Source organism: Balaenoptera musculus, chromosome 3 (genome assembly GCF_009873245.2).
Source record: "Balaenoptera musculus isolate JJ_BM4_2016_0621 chromosome 3, mBalMus1.pri.v3, whole genome shotgun sequence".
Classification (NCBI taxonomy): domain Eukaryota; kingdom Metazoa; phylum Chordata; class Mammalia; order Artiodactyla; family Balaenopteridae; genus Balaenoptera; species Balaenoptera musculus.
The window spans coordinates 168,293,382-168,312,160 of record NC_045787.1 but is presented as its reverse complement, the minus strand read 5'-3'; the positions used below and the strand labels follow the sequence as shown (position 1 = coordinate 168,312,160).

Genomic DNA, 18,779 nt, shown 5'->3' with positions numbered 1-18,779 from the left:
GATGCAGGGGGGACTTCCCTGGTGGTACAGTGGATAGGACTCCGTCCTCCCAATCCAGGGGGCCCGGGTTCAACCCTGGTCAGGGAACTAGATCCCACATGCATGCTGCAACTAAGAGTTCGCATGCCACAACTAAGGAGCCCGTGTGCTGCAACTGAGCCCACATGCTGCAACAAAGACCTGGTGCAACCAAATAAATATTTTTTTAAAAAACAGATGTGGGGAGTCCTCGCTCTGCAGACCTGCTGGGAGGCCCACTCTCCTCAGAGCAGAAGGTGCTAACATGCACCCCCCCAATCACACCCCTGAAAGAAAAGGGGCTGAGGGCGTGGCAGAGGGACAGGGTGCCAAAAGAGGGGCAGTGAGAGTTGAATTACTCGGTGAACCTGTAAGTGGATGCAGCACACCTTCATCAGCGTGAGTCAGCTACTGCTGTGTAACAAACCTAGTGCCTTAAAGCAATACGCATTATCATCTCACAGTTGTGGGTCAGGAGTCTTGATTGGCTTACCTGGGTCCTGTGCTCAGGGTCCCTCAGGAAGCTGCAATCCAGATGTCAGTCCAGGCTGGGTTTTATCCGAAGGCTCGACTAGGGAGGGGCCCACTGTTAGGACCCCTCACGTGGTCAGTGGGCTTCGCTGCTTGCTGGCTGTTCCTTGCCACGTGGGCCTGTCCAACATGACGGCTCACTGCATCAAAGCCAGCAAGGGAGTCAGCTGGCAAGACGGAAATCATAGGCTGCACAGCCTAACCACGGAAGTGACTCCATCACCTTCCCAGCGTTCTGTTGGTCAGAACCTGCCACGAGGCCAGCCTGCTCTCCAGGGGGTGGGGAGCAGGAGGCGGGGCTACGTGGGGGCCACCCTGGGGCCTGTCACAGACAAGACTAATAACAGCACGTCAGTCCCAGGGGCTCTACAAAGGGACAGCACTATTTGTAAGTGCTTGCATGGGCCAGATACACTGGGAGGTGCTTTATGACCACAAAGTGGTTCCCTGTGCCCTTAACTGACAGATTGAGGACGCCGAGGCTGCACTGAGCAAGATAACCCGGGTCAGGGGGCAGAGGTCATCTCCAAAGCAAGGACACCTGCTCACGTTACCCACTGAAGACGCTGGGGAATTTGCCCTCAGCACAGAGGTACTTTGGATACGGAAAGGGCAGGTGTGAGCCCAAAGGGAATTGTGGTTTCTACCTGGAAGTCTCCATCAGAAAGGCTGGATGGGTGAGGGCCCCGCCCCTGCCCTTATCAAGACAGACCATTGCGTCCAACTCCTACCGCCATCTCCCAGGGCCTGACGTGGGGCCCACAGTGCGGCATGACTGGGGAAATGACGGCTGGATGAATGCTATTCACTGGTCCCCTGAGGCCTTCAGGGAGCCTCTGGCTCACCCCTCTCGGGGTCTGGAGACCCTCTAGCACTGCACGGAAGCTCCTCCCTTTCCGTGGGAGGCACCCAGACCACGGCCTACTGATGTTATACAATTATCCACACTTGGTGCCCCTTTCCTGCCGCGGGCCGACCGCGCTTTGCAACGTACCATCGGGGGATCTGCTGCTCAGGGTCCTGCCTTGAAGGCCTAATAACCAGGCGACAGCTGTGGAGCAATCACAGACCAACTGGAGAAACCTGAGTGGGTCCAACCATTCGACAAACTGAAATTTACTGAGACTTTAAAAGTGGAAGTTGTTGATCAAAAACAGACAAATGAAACGGGATGAATTGTACAGTGAGCCTTATCTCAATTTTTCTAAAATTAGTTTTAAAAAACCGGTAGGGGGAGGGATGCATGGAACGAGGCAACAGAAGGCTGAGCAGGCCGCTGGGAAGGAGGAAGAGGGTCAGAAGGGCCTTCTTTGGAACCACGTTCCAGACCCAGAGGCCGAGGCGAGTGGGAGCAAGAGTGGCAAGGACATCTCCTCCCGGAGGGCCCAAAGCAGGGCCGGGGAGCCCACATGTGACCCGGCAGCATCTCAGGAGGAGCAAAGTGACAGGAAACCCCTCCAAGGCCACTCCAGCTGCCTGGACGCCACCACCTCCTAGCAACGACAAGAAGCCCAGTCCACCTGAGCCCCAAGATCGGAGCAGCCTCCAAGGCCCCCAGGGCTGTGGGAGCAGGCAGTGACAGAGAGAGGGAGATACAAGAGGCCGGAGAGGCCGTGGCACCAGATGACTGCCAAGGCTGGCCGCCCCTGCTTGGGCCCAAGCAGAGACGAGCAGGACGCCAGGGAAGTCACGCTTCACTTCCTCTAGGCTGACACACACGCCTCCGAGCAGCACGCATACGCTTAGAGGCATGTGTGTCACGCAGTGGAGCTCGTGAGGGGCGTACAGCAGGCCGACCCCCACCCGTGCCAGCCCCACATCCAGGTCCCAAGGCCTCCTCGGCCCCGCAGGGTCCTGGGCCTGAGCCCCAGCCAGGGCCACAGGTGGAGTACCCGCCCACCTGCCCAGCTCCTCGCTGCACTTGGCCCAGGCTGGCCTCTGTCCCGAGGACTCCTCTCAGGCCAAGGGGGTGCTGCACAGGGGTCCCTCGATTAACACAACCAGTAGCAGAGAATTCTGAGCTCAGAGGGGCCACCAGCCGGGGACTCACGTTCCACTGAAGCCTGGCTCTCAGGGCACTCTCTCTGGGGCGCAAGACCCCACTCCAGGGCAGCACCTAGTGGCACACAGCGGCACTGCCCGCTGAAACCCTCTTAACCCTGTGGTTCAGGCCAGCACTCGCCAAGGCTCCACCTCCACCGGAGAGGGGGTCCCTGGAAACACCAGGCCAGCAAAGGCAGTCAAATGGGCGGCACAGAACATGGGGTGGGGCGTGTGTAAGGGGTCCTGGGGCTCTCCAGGAGGGGACGCTGGGAACACGGGCCTCCAGCAGCTACTCCGGGGGGCCCAGCCGAGAGGTGCTGTCCTGAAGGCAGCACTGGGGGAGGGAGAGGAACAGGGCAAGGCAGCAGGTGGGACCCCCGCCGATGGCTCTCAGAGTCAGCGCTGTGCGTTGACAGGGAGCTGGAGAGCAGGGGATGGTTCCACAGCCTGCCCGCGGGAGGCTCCATGCGGCCACAGCTCTTCACCCCCTTCCCCGCCCCCAGTGGGCCTGCCTCAGGGAGGGAGTGGAGACTCAGCTTTACAGATGTTTCCTTTACTGCATCCGGGCGCTGTGCCCTGCCACACACTGCCCCCAATGCAACCCCCAGACCCACACCTCCTCGAGGGCTGCGTCATCTCCTCAGCTCTGGCCCTGGTGCCCGGCCCCAGGCTGGGGGCCCCGCGAGGGGCTGGGGGATCTGAAGAGCTGGGCTCAGAGGCCACCTCCACCACAGACCCTGGGGGAGCAGCCATCCGTCTCCAGAACAGGAGGAGCCGGGCTGTCGAGCAGAGGCCCCTCCAACTCTGAGCCCTGGGGCGAGCCCGGGGCACTCAGACACCCCCGTCCCCACACCAAGGCTCCATGCACTCAGACCACATGGAGGGCCTGCAGCCGCTGACCCAGGCCCTGCACATGGAGGCTGCCACCCCTACACCCTGCCACGTGTGAGGCATCGGTGTCCACCACGGCCAGAGCTGTCTTGGCGGTACCAACCCCTTGCAGAGTTCCTGAGGTGATGCTGCCCCGGAAGTCCCCAGAGTCGAGTTGCAGGAGGGAGGGGCTGAGCCGGGGCCCGGGGACGACGACTTGGGTTGCACAGAGAAGGCCCAGGTCAGCCACGTCCTCCCGGTGCAGAGCCGGGCCAAAGCCCTCCCCTCAGCCGTGGACATCCAGGGCCACAGCAGGGTGATGGGGGGCTCCCCCGGGGTGGAGGACACCGCGCCCCGAGCGGCCCTAGCGGAGGCTGCACTCCCCGCCCTGCAGCTTCTCCTGCTCCATGGCACGCACCAGATCCTGCACGAACAGCATCTCGGAGGCCACCTGCTTGGCCAGCGCCTCATAGCGGTTCTCGAGGCGGCTGAAGCGGCGCCTGAGCCCGCTGGCCCCCAGCAAGGCACCCTTGGCCTCCTCCTGGGCCTGCCGCTGGAGCGCCTCGGTCTTGTGCAGCTCCTGGCGCAGCCGCCGCAGGTCCTGGCCGATGCTCTCGTTCTCCTCGCGGTACCAGGCCTCTTTCTCCTCGTAGATTGCCGTCAGCGCCTCGATGTCCTCGTGGAACAGGCGCCGGCTGTGCTCGAGCCCACGCAGGCCCTCCTCGGCCGCCGCCACCTCCTCCAGCACCTTGGAGAAGCGCTCAAAGTTGACGTAGGTGTTGTTGGGGGGCATGCTCGAGTGCGACTTGATGGTGTACTCCTTGAGGCGGGCCGTCTTCAGGCGCCGCCGCTCCGGCTTGCGGCCACTGTCCTCTCGCCGCACGTTCCGCCGCCGGATCGCCTGCAGCAGGAGGGGAGGGCGCCTTGGACCAGGGGCCGGCAGGGGGAGCATTCCCCCCCGGCCCACACCTGGCCCTCCGCTCGCTTTTCATTGGCACGCAGCCCTGCCCATTCACATACACGTGCTCCTCGAGCTTCCACGCTCTGATGGCCGAGCCGAAAATGGATGGCAGACTACGTGGTCGTGCCACAGACCACAGACCCAAAGGCATTTACTCTCTGGCTCTTTACAGAGGTTGCCAACCCTAACCCGGGCCTGGAGGTGACCCCTTTCTGGGAAGTTCTGGGGAGGGAGCCCTGCTACGTGCAGAGGGGCCATGGACTCCAGCCGGCATCTCCGTGAGATGGCTCCGACACCACGTCCATGCACACCCCGCGCCCCACACCGTCCGGGCCCGCTCCCCTGGGGACCCTCCCCCATGCCAGAGGCTGCTCACACCTGCCATGCCTATGTGGGGGCAGCCCCACTGCCTCACCTTGATCCAGGAATGCTCCAGGCTCTGGGCGATGGTCATTCTCCTCCTGGAAGAGCCCCCAACCCTAGTTAGTTGCACGTGGGCCACTTTACCATCCTCCCCGACGCAGAGAGCAGGAAGGGGTGAGCCATGCTCTCCCTGCTGCAACTCTGGCTCTCAGCCCCACCTGTGGCTGACTCAGGCACCCGCCCCTGGGGACCCCCCCCAAGTCCCTAAAGTCACCCTCCAGCCCAGCAGCAAGTCCTTGAAATGACCGTGAAAGTACAGGCACCATGAAGAGCTTCCACTCTGCTTGGCCAACCACAAGGAGCCCGTCAAGGGGCCTGGGGATGCGGACTCCAGGGTCTCCATGTTTTCTGAGGGGTTTCGTTCACAGTGTTGACACTTAACACTGGGGTCTCACAACTCAGGTGCCTAGAGGAGGAGGCTGGGGAGGACTGTGGCCCATGGGAGCACCTCTGTGTGAATACAGGCTCCGTGCTGCCAGCACAGTTAGATTTTTTTCTAAGAAAAAACAAATAGTAATCTGGAATCTTATAGGAAACCTCCTATCTTAAACGTTGGCCACAAATTAAAAGCTTAAGAGACAGCTTCTTAAGAGGGCCGACCTAACTTCTCTGTGCTATCTCCAGCCCAAAGCAGAAGCCACGCCCAATTCCCAGTAACAGGAAGGTGGCGGCTCGGACGGACACGGACGTGTTACTTGTCCTCGGCCACAGCGCCCATCCTGGGGGCCTCGCCAGGCCCTCCCTGCCCGGCCCAGCGCTCCTACTTGGGGTCTTTGACGAGCAGCCGGCGGATGAAGTCCTTGGCCAGCTCGCTGGTGTTGCTGAAGTACTCCTCGTCAAAGTCGTAGTTCACGGCTGAGATGTTGGTCAGGGTCTCCTGCTTGGTCTCTCCCAGGAATGGGGACGCGCCACTCAAACTGGAAGATGGACACCAGGCTCAGTGGGGCCGGACAGCCCAGCGGTCACCCCACAACCAGGCCGCTGTCCACGCCACCACCCAACTCCGCCATGCCCATGCAGGGGGCAGACGTGGAGGAAGGGCAATGCCGGGCCCATGGCCACCAACCACAACTGCGCCCAGCCTCCAACCAGAAGCAGTGAAAACCCACTGCCCAGCCAGTGAGGGGTGCTGAAATGGGTGGGCAAAATCTCTGCAGAATCTCAAAGTAGCTACGCAGACGCACAACCTTGAGGCACTTCCCTGAAGCGTGTAGTAGTTAGAGGGAAAACGGCTAACTTTGGGGGGAGGTCGGGGGGAGTCCTGGCCAACACCGTAGACGTCGTGTGTCTTCCAGACATGCTGCACTGAGGCCACAGCACCACACTGTGGGGTTCTGGGTACGTGATGCTGTGACTTAGGGTGACAAATGTATATGTGGTCTTCACTCCAATCCTCAGGCACACACATCCGAAAACCCTCGTCATTTCCTAAAACCCAAGGTGGGAGCATCTTCTGTTATAATATTTGGTCTTTGTTCCCTTTCCTAAAACAGCTCAAGGTTCGAGATGAAAGGAGTGTTTTTGTTGTTCACAAGAAGCCCCCTCCAACCACACCTGAGTTGATGCCACTGAGGTGACTTTGGAAAGGCCCTAAGGAGGGGGCCGGTGGCCAGGGAACCAGCAAGTGGGGTTACAGGGATGGAACTTTCATCCTCACCCCTGACCTCCAGGAAGGGGAGGGGCTGGAGGCTGAGTTACTCTCCAACGGGCCCGTGTCTGAATCCACCACGCCTAGGAGCTGCCAGCCAGAGGACGAGGGGGACACGCCATCCCGGCCCAGGGCCTTGCACGGTTGTTTCACACGATCAGGCCCTGCCTTCTGAACTCTCCTGAACACACCTCTCTCTCCTGCACAAATTCATTCATTAACTCATGCAGTCGTCCACCCATCCAGAGTTCCCGAGCGCCGCGACACATCAGAGCACTGAGGGTGCTGCCTTCCACTCTCTGTCCCCGCACAGAAGCCTCCCTACCCTCCTCTTGACCCAGCAGGGCCCCGGGAGGGGGCAGGAAGCGCCGAGCAGGTACTCACAGGATGTAGGTGATGACGCCAATGCTCCTGGAAGAGAACATACAGAAGAGACGGGTCAGCTCAGCCGGGGGCACAGCACCCCAACCCCAGAGCCCGGTCGGCAGCAGGCCCGTCAGCCCCAGGGACCCTCTCCCTCCAGGGGCTGCACAGCCCCCACCAAGGCCCTCGCTCTGCTCAGAGGGTCTCAGGACTGGACGCTGAAGTGCCTCTGGCCACACCTGCCTGTCCAGGCTCAAACTGGCCAGGGTCGGGGCGGCGTGGACAGAGTCCAAAGGCACCACAGACATGCAGACGTGGGGCCCTCGACGGGGCTGCTGTGGCCGAGGGCAGGGCTGGCAAACTCCTTCTCTAAAGGGCGAGACGCTGAGCGGGGCTTTGGGGGCCACAGATGGTCTCTGCCACACGTGCGTGTGTTTTTAACAACCCTCCAGAAACGTGAGAACCATTCCGAGCTCATGGGCCTGGGTCATTGGCCAACCCTGTTCTAAGGCAGCAGTCTGTCCTGCCCCTGCCCCACAGCTCCAAGACCAGGAGAAGAGGCTACACTCCGGCCTGCGGCTGTGACCGGCAGCTCCTGGGGACAGATGGGGGATGCCCTGAGGAGAAGCGACGAGGGCAGCCCCGGGCCCGCCGCCCCCCACTCACCACATGTCCGCCTCCAGACCCAGGGGCTCATAGTTGACGATCTCGGGAGCTGCAGAGATAAGCAGACAGGGTCAGGTGCCGGGTGTGGCTAAGGGGGCACCAGCGGACAGAGCCCACTCAGACAAGGCTGGCTCTCGGAAGGGAAGGCCAGGACGGTGACAGCACCAACGCCAGGCCTTGAGTCCCCGTGTCCAGCGCCGGGGCCAGGAAGGGAAACCTGAGGCCAGTGGGCCTGCCTCACCCCATGCCAGCTGGAAGTCCTCCAGTACCCCCCAAGGCCCACACCGGGCCTTACCCACGAACTCCGGGGTGCCAAAGATGTTCTTGAACTCGTTCCCTGCTTCGATTTTGTGGGCGATGCCGAAGTCGATGAGCTTGATCCGTGGGTTGGGCACATTTTTGTCCAGGAGCATGATGTTCTCTGGCTGGGGGCGGGGAGGGAAGGCAGGGCGCTGGGCAGGAGGCAGTGCTGCTGCCGGCCCGGCACCTCAGGGAACAGCGCCAGGTTGTCCCTGAGCACCTCCCAATCCCAGTGTGCGGGGTTTGTGAGGGCTGACCCCCGCACAGGTCCAGGCCTGAGCCAGTCTGTCTCCCCAACGCCCCGGGCAAGGACATCCTGTGCCGAGGGGAGGTGGACCCTCTCGGCCCCCATCCTCACCCTCCCCAGTCAGGCTGGTCCCCAGCTTTGTCCTGAGGGCCCAGCGGGGCTACCTTGAGGTCGAAGTGGGCGATGCGTTTGGAGTGCAGGTAATGGACGCCGTCCAGGATCTGCTTGAGGAACTGGGTGGCCTCGTCCTCTGTCAGCGACTCCTTCTCCGCCAGGAAGTCGAAGAGCTCCCCGCCCGAGACCAGTTCCAGGATGAGCACCACGTCAGTCTTGTTCTCAAAGATGTCGTGCAGCGTGATGATGTTGGGGTGCCGGATCTCCCGCAGGATGTTCACCTCCCGCTCGATCTCCTCCCGGCTGACCCCCCGGCGGCTGGACGACAAGCGGCGCTTCTTGATGAACTTGGCCGCGTACTCCTTCCCAGTGCCCTTCTGCCGGCATTTCCGCACAATCGCAAACTGGCCACTGCAAGGACAGAGCGGGAGGGGAGAGTGGGGAGTGAGCGCCGAGAGGGTCACAGGACTCTTGGGACCGGGCCGCGCTCGGATGATGGAACCTCCTGGGACAGCTCATCCCAGCTCCTGGCACCATGCTGAGGTGCACCCCACCAGCTGAAGAATGCACCCCACCTGGCAGGGGTGCTCCCACGTGAGTGCAAATTGGTGAATACAGTGGCTACCTGGCATTTCTGCAGCAGTGAAAGAACAGAAACGGCTCCACGTTTATCAAAAGGGAGCTGGACTCCCATCATGGTAAGTCAGGCAGAATTTTCACAGTCTTGGAAAAGAATGACTCTCCTTGTGCTGACTGGAAAGACACCCGTGGGCTTCCCGGGTGGTGCAGTGGTTAAGAATCTGCCTGCCAATGCAGGGGGCACGGGTTCAAGCCCTGGTCCGGGAAGATCCCACATGCCACACAGCAACTAAGCCCGTGCGCCACAACTACTAAGCCTACGCTCTAGAGCCCGCGAGCCACAACTACTGAGCCCATGCGCCACAACTACTGAAGCCCGCATGCCTAGAGCCCGTGCTCCGCAACAAGAAGAGCCACGGCAATGAGAAGCCCGCACACCGCAACGAAGAGTAGCCCCCTCTCACTGCAACTAGAGAAAGCCCATGCGCAGCAACGAAGACCCAACGCAGCCAAAGATAAATAGTTAAAATAATAAAATAATTAAAAAAAAAAAAAAGAAAAGACAGATACCCGTGAAGACTGGCTCAGTGAAGACAGCTGCAGGATAACACAAGGAACAAGATTTTTCTGGGTAAAAAAGGTACATGCTGTACCCACCTATGCAGGTATGTTTATGTGTGTAGATGCAGGAAAAGAGGTCTGAAGGACACACACCAAGCTGTGAGCAAGAGACATCTCTGAGGAGTGCGACTGAGGGCAGTGAAAAGGGGTTTTTACTTTTTATTTGATATGACTCTATACGATTCAACTTCTCACAGCGTATTTCATCATTGTTTAAAATCTAAGATAAAAAACCACTGAGTTCAAAAGAGCTTCTTATTCAGGGGCTTCCCTGGAGTGGAAGTGTTTAAGACTCCATGCTCCCAGTGCAGGGGGCACGGGTTCAATCCCTAGTCGGGGAACTAAGATCCCACATGCCGTGTGGCTCAGCCAAAAAATAAATAAATAAAAGGATGTCTATCACCTTTAAAAAAAAAAAAAGAGCTTGTTATTCAATAGGCAGAGTGAAAGAAGTACATACATTTTCACAACAAGAGAGAAGAGTGAGGATGTGGAGAAACCGGAACCCAGGTGCCTGGCTGGTAGGCGTGTGAGACGGGGCAGCCGCGGTGGAAAATAGTCTGGCGGTTCCTCAAAAGGTGAAACATGGAGTTACCATCGGACCCAGGAATATCACTCCACAAAAATCTGCACACAAATGTGCACAGCACCATTATTCACAGTAGCCATAAGATGGAAATAACCCAAATGTCCCTCAACAGATGATGGATACACAAAATGTGGTCCCTCCACACACGGGCACATCTCTCAGCCATCAAAAGGAGAGAAGCATTGACACTCGCTACAACGTGGATGGACCCTGAGAACACGATGCTCAGAGAGAGAAGCCAGACACAGAAGGACACCCAGTGTGTGATTCCATTGATGGGAAATGTCCAGAACAGGCAGATCCACAGACACAGAGAGTGGGTTCCTGGTTGTTGGGCTGGGGGAGGGGATGGGGGTGTGCCTGCTCATGGGGATGAGGTTTCCTTTTGGAGTGATGGAAACGTTCTGAAAGTAGTTAATGGTGAAGGTTGTAAAACCCTGTGAATGTATGAAAGATCATTAAATGAGTAAACTGTATGGTGTGTGACTTGTATCTCAAGACCCCTGGTATCTGAAGAGAAAGAGAGAGAAACTCTTTACTGCACTCCAGGGAGCTGTCCAATGTCCGTATTCTTTTGCTATCTAGGAACTTACGTTAACTTGCTTTCTCTCAGGAGTTGAATGAAAAAGGCCAGAGGGTAAATATTTTAAGCTTTACGGGCCATGTGGTCTCTGTCACAATTCTTGTGTGTTTTTATAACCCTTTAAACAAGGAAAAAACCATCCTACGTTCGTAGGCGGGCCATACTGAACTAGGTGAGGGCCGGATGTGGCCCAAAGGCCATGGGTCGTGCACCCCAGCCTCCAGAGGATGTATGAACACACACGTGAGCAGAGAAACTAATTCTAAGACAGAAGGCACACATTCCAGACAAGAAACTTCAACCAGGCACCACTGGGGGTCAAGGGAAAGGAGACTAGGTGACTATGTGACATCTCGTGGAAATGGGGGACGAGCACGCAGAGGAAGGAATTGTGCAGACGGGCCTTGGGGACAGGAGGGGTCTCTTAAGTTGGTGACAGCACAGGGAGGACAGGCCAGACAGAATGAGAAATGAGTGAGGGGCGCCTCTGCCAAGCCAGCAGGGCCCTCAGAAAAGCCGAGGGACCCAACTGGGTGTGTCCCAGTAAGTGGACCTCACTGGGACGCCCAGGACCACCTGCAGTCAGCAAACACCTGAAGCGCTGCCCTCGTGAGCACTGAGACACAAAGGCGCCCACGGCAAGCCACTGCAGACACGCTCCGAGCACACTCAGGCAGGTGAGGATCAAAGTGGGGAGTGCAAATTATTACCAACCAGGGTAGGCTAAATAAGGGTCCACATCCGAATCCCCAGAACCTGTGGACACGTCATCTCATGGGGCAGAGGGCCTTTGCAGACAGAATTAAGTTAAGGCCCCTGAGATGGGGATGACCCTGGATTCCCTGGGGGGCCCAGTGTCATCACAGGGTCCTTGTAAGACGGAGGTGGGAGGATCAGAGGCAGAGCGAGATGGGAGATGCTGCGCTGCTGGCTGTGAGGATGCAGAAGGGGCCGCGAGCCAGGGATGCGGCGCCTCTAGAAGCTGGAAAAGGCGGGAACCGATGCTCCCCTGGAGTCTCCAGAAGGACCAGCCCTGCAGATCCATTTTAGACTTCTGACTCCCAGACCTTTATGATAATAAATGGGTGTTGTTCTAAGCCACTAAATTCTGGTAATTTGTTACAGCAGCAACAGGACACTCATACACTAGTCTAAAAGCCAAGAGCACAGGTCAGACGAGAAATGTCAAGTGTCCCTGATCAGGCCTCGCCCCCCGCACGGAAATCCACGCTGTGCTCCTGCCCCCACCTCCACATCTTAGCTAACATTCCCCACACCTGAAAGGCCTTTCCCCCTCCCCTCTGCCGACATCAACCAAGCAAGTTCTTCCAGGTCCACCTTCCATCCCACGATGACGCCTAACGGTAATAACTTCGAGGGCCGAGTGTTCGCCGCGTGCCCGGAACACTGCTAAGCACTGGACATGTGGCCTAATTCTCAAATACAAGGATTTTCTTCCCCTCTAGCTTTATTCCAAGCTGAACTAACAAAAAAACTAACAAAGAAAGAGTTCATGGGAAGAGGGACAAAGACACTGTTAGGTGTTGAATTGTGTCCCCCAAAATCCTAACCCCCAGAACCTCAAAATGTGAGGTAATTAAGTACAAAATGAGATCACTGGTGTGGGTCCTAATCCAGTATGACTAGTGTCCTTATAAGGAGATTATAATAAGAACAGGAGTTTAGGACACAGATATGCACAGAGGGAGAAAATGTGAGGACGTGGGGAGAAGGCAGCCATCTACACACCAAGGAGAGAGGCCTCAGAGGGAACCAAGCCTGCTGACACCTCGACCTTGGATGTCCAGCCTTCAGCACCGTGAGAGAATCAACCTCCACTGTTCACGCCCTCCAGTCTGAGGCACTTTACTACAGCAGCCCAAGCTGACGAATACAGACACACACAGCTCTCCGTGACGTGGAAGCCAGGCTGGAGGTCTACAATGACCAACCGCAGATTCATTTATTTCCCAAGACTGTCCAGGTGACTTGAATTAGGAGGAAAGAACCCTCCATACACATCCGCACAGGCGCACAAAGAAACTCACCCCCAGTTCATTTAGCCCGTGACTCTTGGGACAAGGAAACACGACCATGCTTTACTCGAGACAGGCAGAAGAAGCTGGATGCCCACCTCTGGTTCCAGCACTGGTTCCAGCATGCCTGGGCTTTGCAGCCGGCAGGGCGTGGCCTCAAGGTCTGAATCCTGCCTGGCCACTTTTAGTCTGTATAGCCTTGGGCAAGCCGCTTCCCTGCTCTCAGCCTCAGTTTCTTTATCTATAAAATGAGGATAATAACAGTATCTGCCTGGTAGGGCCTTTCACAGATGAATGGAAATGCAACAAAAAAACAGCCCAGGACTCAGATGTCCAAACAACATCTGCAATTTATACAAATTGCAGCACAGTATGCACAGTGTTCTGTGGCATTAATCCTTCACCTCATGTGTCTCCAAGAATGTTCTGGATCATTACATAGGGCAGCGCTGTCCAAGATGGCAGCTACTGGCCACATGGAAGCTGTCCAGCCCATTCGAATTAACATGTGCTGTGAGTGTACAAGACACACCAGATTTCAAAGGTGCACATCAATAAAAGGCAGTAAACTATTTCATTAGTAATTTCCATAATGATCACAAGCAAAATGATAACAGTTTGACATATTGGATTAAGTAGAATACATTACTAAAATCATTAAAATTGGGACTTCCCTGGTGGTCCAGTGGCTAAGACTCCACGCTCCCAATGCAGGGGGCCTGGGTTCGATCTCCAGTCAAGGAACTAGATCCCTCATGCATGCCACAACTAAGAAGTCCGCAAGCCACAACTAAAGACCCCGCATGCCGCAACTAAAGACCACGCATGCGGCAACAAAGATCCTGCGTGCCGCAACCAAGACCTGGCGCAGCCAAATAAATAAATTTTTAAAAATCAATTAATTAGGGCTTCCCTGGTGGCACAGTGGTTGAGAGTCTGCCTGCTAATGCAGAGGACGCAGGTTCGAGCCCTGGTCTGGGAGGATCCCACATGCCGCAGAGCAGCTGGGCCCGTGAGCCACAACTACTGAGCCTGCGCGTCTGGAGCCTGTGCTCCGCAACAAGAGAGGCCAGAATAGTGAGAGGCCCGCGCACCGCGATGAAGAGTGGCCCCCGCTTGCCGCAACTAGAGAAAGCCCTCGCACAGAAACGAAGACCCAGCACAGCCAAAAATAAATAAATAAATAAATTTAAAAAAAAAAATCAATCAATTAAAAAAAAGGTTAATTATAAAAAAAATTATTAAAATTGACACAGCTACTAGAAAATTTCAATAAACTCTCTACGAGGCTTGCATTATACAAGTTGCCAGGCTCTTTTTTTTTATTTAACATTTTCATTGGAGTATAATTGCTTTACAATGGTGTGTTAGTTTCTACTGTATAACAAAGTGAATCAGCTATACATATACATATAACCCCATATCCCCTCCCTCTTGCGTCTCTCTCCCACCCTCCCTATCCCACCCCTCTAGGGGGTCACAAAGCACCGAGCTGATCTCCCTGTGCTATGCGGCTGCTTCCCACTAGCTATCTATTTTACATTCAGTAGTATACATAAGTCCATGCTACTCTCTCACTTCGTCCCAGCTTACCCTTCGCCCTCCCCGTGTCCTCAAGTCCATTCTCTATGGCTGCGACTTTATTCCTGTCCTGCCCCTAGGCTCTTCAGAACCATTTTTTTTTTTTTTTAGATTCCATATATCTGTGTTAGCAGACAGCATTTGTTTTTCTCTTTCTGACTTACTTCACTCTGTATGACAGACTCTAGGTCCATCCACCTCACTACAGATAACTCAATTTTGTTTCTTTTCAGGCTCTTTTTATGGCTGCGTAATAGTCCATCGACGAGGCTATGGTGCTGTGACGGGCACTGAAGAGGCTTCCCATCTTTTGCTCACAGAAAGTCCTTACAGCAACTCTCCCTGTCCCTAGATCCTTAGGTCCATGTATGTACTACTCCCACGGAATTAACTCCTAGCAGCAGAATCAGTGGGTTAAAGGGAACATACATGGTATTTTTGCTGACTTTTGCCAAACTACTCTCAGCAGCAGGTCCTAATACATTTTCAACAACAGAGTCTGAGACTTCTTTGAGGGTGGGGAGACGGCCTGCATTCTCTACCACTCTACCGGAGGAAATTCCTGAAGGAGGGACTTCAGAATCCCAAATGAGCCCCATACACTCTCTCAGCAAAGGCCTGATGAACAGCTCAGTTTATGGCTCAGTTATTTACATTCCATTCTGGTGACATCATGGGGCCGGCCAGCAACAAACTCACCAAATAAGGTCTGAGGCTCTGTGGGGGGGGAGGGTGGTGCCTGGCAGGTCTGAGGGGAGGGGGGCGCTCCCAGGGGACACTCCAAGGCCCAGCCCAGCAGGAAATCAGCTGCTGGCTGGATCGGGAAACCTCCTCTCTTTCCCACAAGGGTGTGTGCCCAGACAGGAGGCCTTCCCTGGAAACGTACGAGACCCGGGGAGACTCAACTGCCCTCCCACAAGAGAGGATTAAAGAGAGGGACAGACCCTCACCAACAAAACCTGCCAACATCTACTGCTCTCACGCCAATGCCAGGCACCGTATTAGGTGCCATTTGTGCTCAGTTATGTTTCTCCCCAAAGGAAATGCACAGAGGATGTCACAGCAAGAATTCCAGGCCCAGACTGGCTGACTCCAAAGCCCAAACTCGTTCCACAGCACATGATACCGACTCATCCCTTCTTGGAGAGTAGGATAAAGGACAGGAGATACACCCAGAAAACCCCACAGCGGGTCTCTCCCCTCCTTGGAGCCCCATCAAAGGGGAGAGCTCACCTGCCCAGCTCCTCCCCCATCTCATAGTGGTCTTCCACATCTTCCTGCCTGAATGTGGACATAGCGGCCGGTCTGCCTTCCAGCGCCTTCCACTCCAGTGCAAACGCAGTCACAGTGGCCCGGGGGACAGGACCTCAGGGAGTCCTCTAGCTGTGACCCTGGAGGAGGAAACAGGGAAATAAGAAAGGAGTGAGATGCCAGCCATTACTTCTAGGTCAATGGAGTGACCTGCTCCCCCAAAATAGGTTTCACATTACACCATGCTGAAATTCCACGGTCCTTGTAGAAAGCACTTGCACTTGGTGGGCAGGGCACTTCCATATGTCGGCTCATTTAGATACCACACCGCCCCCGAGGTCAGTGTTAGCCCCGCTGTGCCACCTCCACCCCCATAGCTCCCACCAGCCACAGACCTCTGCTTCCAGACACAGTACCCCTGTCTTCTTCCACCTCTCCCTCCTAGGCTTCTCCCAACCTGCTCGTCCAGAGCCCCACACACTCCTGCAAGTTCCCCACACTCTTCACACCCCCAAACCCTGGGGCTCCCTGATTCCCTGCCAGACCTCCAACACGCTTCCATCTCCCTACCCATCAGCGGCCTCAACCCCTCTTTCCCTTACCCACTAACCCCTCCCCCTCGGCTGGTCTCTTAAGACCCTCTGCAGCGCTGTGCTCACCCCATCTCTTGCTCCCCCCAATCCTGAATTCCCCAGTAACTGGACAATGGCTTCCAAGCTCCTCCAAAGGCCCCGACCCGCTCTTGCTTCCCCTGACTTCCACCGTCCTAGCAAATATAACTTCTTCCTCCCCGCGTCCCCGAAGGCCCCCCCACCCCGGTCTCCACACTCCCAACAGGCCTCCTCAAAGGGCCACAGCTGAGAGTCTCCTCCATCGTCCTTCTCCCCCGACCGTCTCCCAAGCTCCAAGGCAGACCCCGACGGCTTCCTTCAGAGACGCCTCCAAGGTCTCCCCAGCCCCTGACGTCCCTGCTCCAGCGTCCCAGAGACCGCCACGCCCCTCACAGGCCCCGGCCCAGCTTCTTCTCCCGCCCAGTCATCCCTCGGGTCCCCAAACGTGACCCCCGCTAAGTCCCCCAAGGGCCCCCCAACCCGCCAGCCTCGGACCGAGCCCGCTCCGCACCCTCCTCGGCCCCCGAGCCGCGAACCGGACCCTCAGCCGCGCTGGCCGCCGCCGCGTCCTCAGGGCCCGCAGCCTTGGCGGCCTCGACGCGCTGATCCGTGCGACGTCACCGCGCCTCCAGGGCCCGCCCCCAAGAGGTGGAGCCCACCACCCATTGGCCAGTGCGCACGCCGCTCGTGAAGCCCGCCCACCGCCGCCTTCCAGGCTCAGGCCCTCGCGCTTCCCGCCCTCCTCACCAGAATGCTGCCTCGTCTTTGGCACAGGCTAGGCTTCCCGCAGGTGATTGGCTGCAAAGAACGCCGGTCAAGCTTACGGAAGTCGGCCTTCCGACTTCCGGCCCCTGGACCGCCCCGCCCATTCTCCTCTGACCGGGGTCCTGAAGCTGGGAGGCGGGATGCTGAAATTCTGCATCCCTATTCCTGCCTACCTTGGGCATGAGATAGCGCGAATCCAAGGCCCAGCTCCGGCATGACAGACCCTGAGGTGAACCCTTGGGCTGCTTTAGTCCCTGAGTGGCAGTTTCCTTCTCTGTAAAATGCTAACCATATTCCAAATACATAAAGATGCAAATTAGGAGATTGTCAGATGGTATCTGAGCTAGTTCAGTGTGGGCTTTGGGTTAGGAGATTGGTCTGGTGTTGCCATTAATGCTTGAGGATTTTTTTTTAAATTTTATTTATGTACTTATCTTTGGCTGTGTTGGGTCTTCGTCGCTAAGTGCGGACTTTCTCTAGTTGTGGCGAGCAAGGGCTACTCTTCGTTGCAGCGCGCGGGCTTCTCATTGCATGACTTCTCTTGTGGAGCACGGGCTCTAAACGCGTGGGCTTCAATAGTTGTGGCACGCAGGCTCAGTAGTTGTGGCGCAAGGGCTTAGTTGCTCCGCGGCATGCGAGATCTTCCCAGACCAGGGCTCGAACCCGTGTCCTCTGCACTGGCAGACGGATTCTTAACCACTGCGCCAACCACGGAAGCCCCTTGAGGATTGTTTTGTGACTCCTTTTAAGCTCAAGATACATAGTAACAGCTAGCATTGATTGAGCCTTAGTGCGTACCAATCAACAACCCGAGGAGGTAAAGTACATTAATATTTTACCCTTTCTATAGTTGGGGAAACAGACCCCAGAGAGGTTAGGTAACCCACCCGGAGTCACACAGCCAGCAAAGGCATAACTGAGATTCGCTCCCAGAGAGGCCCGAACCCAAAGCCCATGCTGAACTAGCTCAGATACCATCTGACACAGACCTGTGTCTTTTGGTCCTTGCTGGCCACCCTAACCTCGTGCAATTCCCCCCCTTTTTCACTCCAACACCATTTGCCTTCTCGCCTCAAGCATCTCATTGAGATGGCACCAGCTCTTTCTTCCTCCTGCCTGGGGACCACGTTCCTCCACTCTTAACTCCTAAGCACACTTCAGTTCACAGCTAAAGCACTTTCTCCCATATCCAGTTTCCCCTATTACATCTTGTATTTGTCACCATTAATGAACCAAGAGTGATACATTTATTAACCAGTCCATACTTTATTCAGAGTTCTTGTTTTTCCCTAATGTCCTTTTCCTGTGCGAGGATCCCACGTCACATTTAGTTATGTCTCCTTAGGTTCCTCTGGGCTTTGAGCTTCTCTCACTTTCTGGTTTTTGATAACTTAAGACAGTTTTGAGGATTGGTCTACTCCCTCAATTGGAATTTGTCTTTCTCATCGTTAAAAGAGGGGTGACGGGTTTTAGGGAGGAAGCCCATACAGTGCCATTTTCATCACTCCTTACCAAGGGTCCATACTATCATCCTGACTTATCACTGATGTTGACCTTGGTCATCTGGCTCTAGGCAAAGTTCATCAGGTTTCTACAACTCCTTTCCTCCCCTTTCCATACCTTAACAAGACACATATTAGTGGAGGTATAGGCCTGGGCAGCCTGGGAGCACAATAGCCACCCTCCTGGCCTGGAACCCCACACCAGCACCTCAGTGTCCCCATCCGCCTTCCTGAGGACAGGCATGTAGAGTGATAACCCACGCATAATGGTACAAATCTTGGGTAAAGTTTGAATGGACAAATCCGGAGAATCCTACAAAGGAATCCTTGCTGTGTTCAAAGAGCTGCTCCTAGCATGAAAGTTAGACTGAAGCTCCTCCCACATCCCAGGCACAAATCAGCCCCCAGGGTGCTAGTCAGAACTGCAGTAACCACAGGGAAGTTTTGATTGGACAAAGCTGAGCACAAGGGCAATTT

At 56.1% G+C, this 18,779-nt stretch overlaps 1 protein-coding gene across 2 annotated transcripts; it reads right to left on the bottom strand.

Annotated features, from left to right (window-relative positions):
• Positions 1–3,129: 3,129 nt before the first annotated feature.
• On the bottom strand, positions 3,130–16,656 carry DAPK3 (death associated protein kinase 3). Of its 2 annotated transcripts, none has more exons than XM_036847940.1 (9): positions 16,547–16,656; positions 15,407–15,564; positions 8,235–8,595; positions 7,819–7,948; positions 7,524–7,572; positions 6,879–6,905; positions 5,611–5,763; positions 4,839–4,884; positions 3,130–4,363 (listed from the first exon to the last, which is right to left on the bottom strand). In XM_036847940.1, the coding sequence occupies exons 2-9, from the start codon at positions 15,466–15,468 to the stop codon at positions 3,827–3,829; spliced, it is 1,365 nt and encodes a 454-aa protein (XP_036703835.1). In that variant the 5' UTR covers positions 15,469–15,564; positions 16,547–16,656; the 3' UTR covers positions 3,130–3,826. The 2 variants fall into 2 exon arrangements, with proteins under 2 accessions (XP_036703835.1, XP_036703836.1); XM_036847941.1 differs by having other exon boundaries at positions 16,531–16,615.
• Between the last annotated feature and the right edge of the window lie 2,123 nt (positions 16,657–18,779).

Coding starts and splice junctions, on each gene's coding strand:
- DAPK3 (XM_036847940.1), bottom strand. CDS start 15,468: ATGTCCACATTCAGGCAGGAAGATGTGGAAGACCACTATGAGATGGGG. Junction 7,949..8,234: donor TCGCCCACTTCGACCTCAAG/GTAGCCCCGCTG, acceptor CCCCGCCCCCAG/CCAGAGAACATCATGCTCCT. Junction 7,573..7,818: donor TGGCACCCCGGAGTTCGTGG/GTAAGGCCCGGT, acceptor TTATCTCTGCAG/CTCCCGAGATCGTCAACTAT.